Source organism: Nicotiana tomentosiformis, chromosome 1 (assembly GCF_000390325.3).
Source record: "Nicotiana tomentosiformis chromosome 1, ASM39032v3, whole genome shotgun sequence".
In the NCBI taxonomy this organism is placed as follows: domain Eukaryota; kingdom Viridiplantae; phylum Streptophyta; class Magnoliopsida; order Solanales; family Solanaceae; genus Nicotiana; species Nicotiana tomentosiformis.
This window is the reverse complement of record NC_090812.1, coordinates 96,410,102-96,414,421: the sequence shown is the minus strand read 5'-3', so window position 1 is coordinate 96,414,421 and position 4,320 is coordinate 96,410,102. Positions and strand designations below refer to the sequence as shown.

The 4,320-nt window shown below is 37.8% G+C and overlaps 1 protein-coding gene across 1 annotated transcript; it reads left to right on the top strand.

Moving 5' to 3' along the window:
• The first annotated feature begins 3,040 nt into the window (after positions 1 to 3,040).
• On the top strand, positions 3,041 to 3,568 carry LOC108943978 (secreted RxLR effector protein 161-like). Its single transcript, XM_018768590.1, has one exon. The coding sequence runs from the start codon at positions 3,041 to 3,043 to the stop codon at positions 3,566 to 3,568; it is 528 nt and encodes a 175-aa protein (XP_018624106.1).
• Positions 3,569 to 4,320: the final 752 nt, after the last annotated feature.

The window sequence follows — 4,320 nt, the reverse complement described above, 5'->3', positions numbered from 1 at the left end:
TATAAATGCAATTTTTGGCTCACTGATTCAGGAAAGAGTTTTGGAAAAATCCTACTGGGAAGTAGGTCGTGGTTTTTTCATCTTTTGAGCCATGTATTTTCCACGTAAAAATCTCCGTGTTCTTTATTTTTTGTACTTATTATTCAACAACAGTAGTAGTTGGAACACATAGAAGAACCAGGTCCATCTATAATTTATGCACGCAAAAAATTGGACACCACACAAATCACCCCCTCTTGTGTGGTATTGACGTATAAAACATCAAAGGATATATGGGATTCTATGAAGCAAAAATATCAGGGTAATACACGAGTTAAGAGAGCACAATTGCAAGCTCTTCGCAAAGAGTTTGAAATTCTGCACATGAAAGCAGGGAAAACCGTGAATGATTTTTTTGCTCGAACTCTCACCTTTGCCAACAGGTTAAAAGCAAATGGTGAAAATAAGGGAGATGCAGGGGTTGTGGAAAAGAACTTGAGATCCATGACTCCCAAGTTCAATTATGTTGTATGTTCCATTGAGGAATCCAAGGATACAAGCACGATAACTATTGATGAGTTACAAAGCAGTCTGCTTGTGCATGAACAACCCATGAGCTCTCCAGTTACGGATGAACAAACCTTAAAGATTGCTCATGGAGAACAATCTGGTGGAAGGGGTCGAGGCTTTGGAAGGGGAGGTCGTGGAAGGGGAAGAGGCAAATTTGACAAAGCTACAATGGAGTGTTACAACTGTCACAAGCTTGGACATTTTCAATGGGAGTGTCCACAAAAGCAAAAAATGGCCAATTATGCAGAAACTCAAGGAGAGATGTTGTTGATAGCGTATGTTGATTCAGGTGATGCTAACAATGAAGACACATGGTTTCTTGACTCAGGATGCAGTAATCATATGTGCAGAAAGATGGAATATTTTTTCGATTTTGATGGAAGTTTTAGAGATTTAGTGAAGTTGGGTAACAATTTAAGCTTGAGTGTAATAGGAAAGGGAAATATAAGACTTCAGGCGAAGGAAACAACACAGGTTATCACAAGTGTATTTTATGTACCAGAACTGAAAAATAATCTATTGAGTATTGGACAGTTACAAGAAAAGGGGCTTGATATTTTGTTTCAACGCGGTCAATGTAAGGTGTGTCATCCTGACAGAGGCTTAATTATGGAGACACAAATGACTTCAAACATGATGTTTGTCGTGCATGCTGTATCTCAACCTATAGCATCTGCTTGTTTCAATACTATTACGGAAGATGCAGTGCAACTTTGGCATTGTCGGTATGGACACTTAAGCTTTAAAGGCTTATATATTCTTCAGCAAAAAGGCATGGTGCATGGTTTGCCGCAACTCAAGTCTCCTTTGAAACTATGCAAAGACTGTTTGGTGGGAAAGCAACAACGTGATCCATTTCTAAAGAAGAACAATTGGAGAGCTTCACAAGTTCTACAACTAATATACGTTGATATCTGTGGTCCGATCAAGCCTATATCTAATAGCAAAAAGAGGTATCTGCTCACATTCATTGATGATTTTAGCAAAAAATTATGGGTTTATTTATTGACTGAGAAGTCTGAAGCCTTTGCTATTTTTAAAAGATTTAAGACTCACATTGAAAAAGAGATGAATTCTTTTATTAGAAGCTTTCGTACAGATCGGGGAGGAGAATTCACTTCACAATAATTCTCTAGCTTTTGTGATGAGAATGGAATAAATAGACAATTGACAACTCCATACATGCCGCAACAAAATGGGGTCGCAGAGCGAATGAATAGAACTATTATGAATATGGTCCATAGCATGCTATCAGAGAAGAAACTTCCCAAGACTTTTTGGCCTGAAGCAGTCAATTGGACAGTCCATGTCTTGAATCGGAGTCCGACATTGGTAGTAAAAAATAAGACACCAGAGGAAGCATGGAGTGGATACAAGCCCTCAGTTGAGTACTTTGGCTGCCTTTCTCATGTTCATGTGCCTGATAATACTAGATCAAAGCTAGATGACAAAAGTTTGTGTTGTATTTTGTTGGGAGTCAGTGAGCAATCAAAAGCTTATAGACTTTATGATCCAATTTCACAAAGGATCATTATAATCAGGGATGTCGTGTTTGAAGAAGACATGAGCTGGGATTGGGATAACAAGCATGAAAAAGCAATTATGTGTGACCTGGAATAGGATGAACGTGATGAGGAAGCATCTCAAGGCGAAGAGGAAGCAACTCAACCAGTTCCTGTTACCGAGATAAGGGAAGATAATGAACCTAGTTTAGAAGAAACAGAGGAAATACTACCTTCCTCTGACCCTTTGTCTTCAGACCATCAATCCTCTACTTCGATACAACAGAGGACTAGGCTACCACCGATTTGGATGCAAGACTATGAAACAGGTGACGCCATCTCAGAAGAAGAAAGTGATATGGTTATGTTTGCAGCCACTAATACTGATCCTATTTACTTTGAAGATGCCGTGAATAACGAAAAGTGGCGGCATGCCATGGACGCCGAGATGGAAGCAATAAAAAAATGGTACATGGGAATTAATAGATTTTCCTGAAGGAGGGAAAAAAATTGGAGTTAGGTGGATTTATAAAACTAAATTTGATGAAAATGGAGAAGTAAATAAATACAAGGCTAGGTTGTCGTGAAGGGGTATGCCCAACAACATGGGGTAGACTATACAGAAGTATTTGCACCTGTGGCGCGCATGGAGACAATTCGATTGGTAATTGCGCTTGCAGCTCTAAGAGGATGGCCTCTTGCATGAAAATATTTTTGTGGAACAACCTTGTGGTTATGTGCAGAGGGAAAATGAATAGAAAGTATATAAGTTAAAAAAGGCACTTTATGGGCTTAAGCAAGCGCCGCGAGCTTGGTACAACCGCATAGAAGCCTATTTCATGAAGGAAGGTTTTGAAAAGTGTGACTATGAGCATACATTGTTCATCAAGACAAGTAAAGATGAAAAAATATTAATTGTAAGTTTATATGTTGATGATCTTATATTTACTGGCAATGATGAGTTAATGTTTGCCGAATTTTAAGGTTCCATGAAGCATGAGTTTGACATGACAGACCTTGGAAGAATGAGATATTTCCTTGGTTTGGAAGTTTATCAAAGATCAAATGAAATTTTTATCACTCAAAAGAAATATGCATTGGAGGTACTGCAGAAGTTTGGGATGGATAAAATCAATTTTGTCCATAATCCAATTGTTCTTGGCTCTAAGCTTATGAAAGATGCGGACGAGATCAAGGTGGATAAGACTTATTGTAAGCAAATTATAGGTAGTCTCATGTATCTCACGACAACTCGACCGGATATGATGTTTGTGATGAGCCTTATTAGCAGATATATGGAGAATCCCACTGAACTTCATTTACAGGCGGCAAAAAGGGTGTTAAGGTATTTAAAGGGGACAATTGAGTTTGGCATATTTTACTGGAAGGGAGGAGATGATGAACTTGTTGGTTACACTGATAGTGATTATGCTGGCGATTTGAAAGATAGAAAAAGCACATCAGGCTATGTGTTTTTATTAAGCTCATGGGCAGCATCTTGGTCTTCAAAGAAATAACCAGTAGTGAGTTTATCTACTACAGAAGCAGAATTTATAGCTGCTGCTTCATGTGCATGCCAGGCTGTTTGGTTGAAGAGGGTATTAGAAAAGTTGGATCCTAATCAAGGCAAGACATCTATTATTCACTGTGATATAATTTTCTGCAAATAAACTTTCAAAAAATCCTGTTATGCATGGTCGCAGCAAGCACATAGATGTGCGTTTTCATTTCCTGCGAGAACTCACAAAAGATGGTACTGTGGAATTAGTTTACTGCGGTACAAAGGAACAATTAGCTGATGTGATGACTAAGCCCCTTAGGCTGGATGTCTTCTTGAAGTTGCGAGAATTGTTGGGAGTTTATTTTAAGTCTAAGATAAACTGAGTGCTTATAGCATTCAGTTTAAGGGAGGAATTGTTAGGAGTCTTTTAGTGTTTAGCTTCCTAATATTATTAGAGTTCTTTGTTTGTCGAGTTCTTCACGTCATTAGAATTTGTTAGACTCTAAAAAACATAGTTTTAGCTTTAGACATCGGTTATGTAAGGCTATATATAGCCATATTCGTTTCAATAAAACCAATGAGTTCCTCCATATTTCTTCTGTCTGCATAAGTTTTCTTTGGTTTTCAACAATTCTCTGCATTTAAAGCATACTAATTTTTTTTGTAAAAAAATTCATTGCACACTAAAAAAATTATGTTGTACTCTAAAAGTATAATATACAAATATATTACTCATATAACTTACGCGTCTTGCTGCACTGGCAAACC

Bases quoted from the DNA above. Each gene is read 5' to 3' on its own strand.
- LOC108943978 (XM_018768590.1), top strand. From the start codon at position 3,041: ATGAAGCATGAGTTTGACATGACAGACCTTGGAAGAATGAGATATTTC.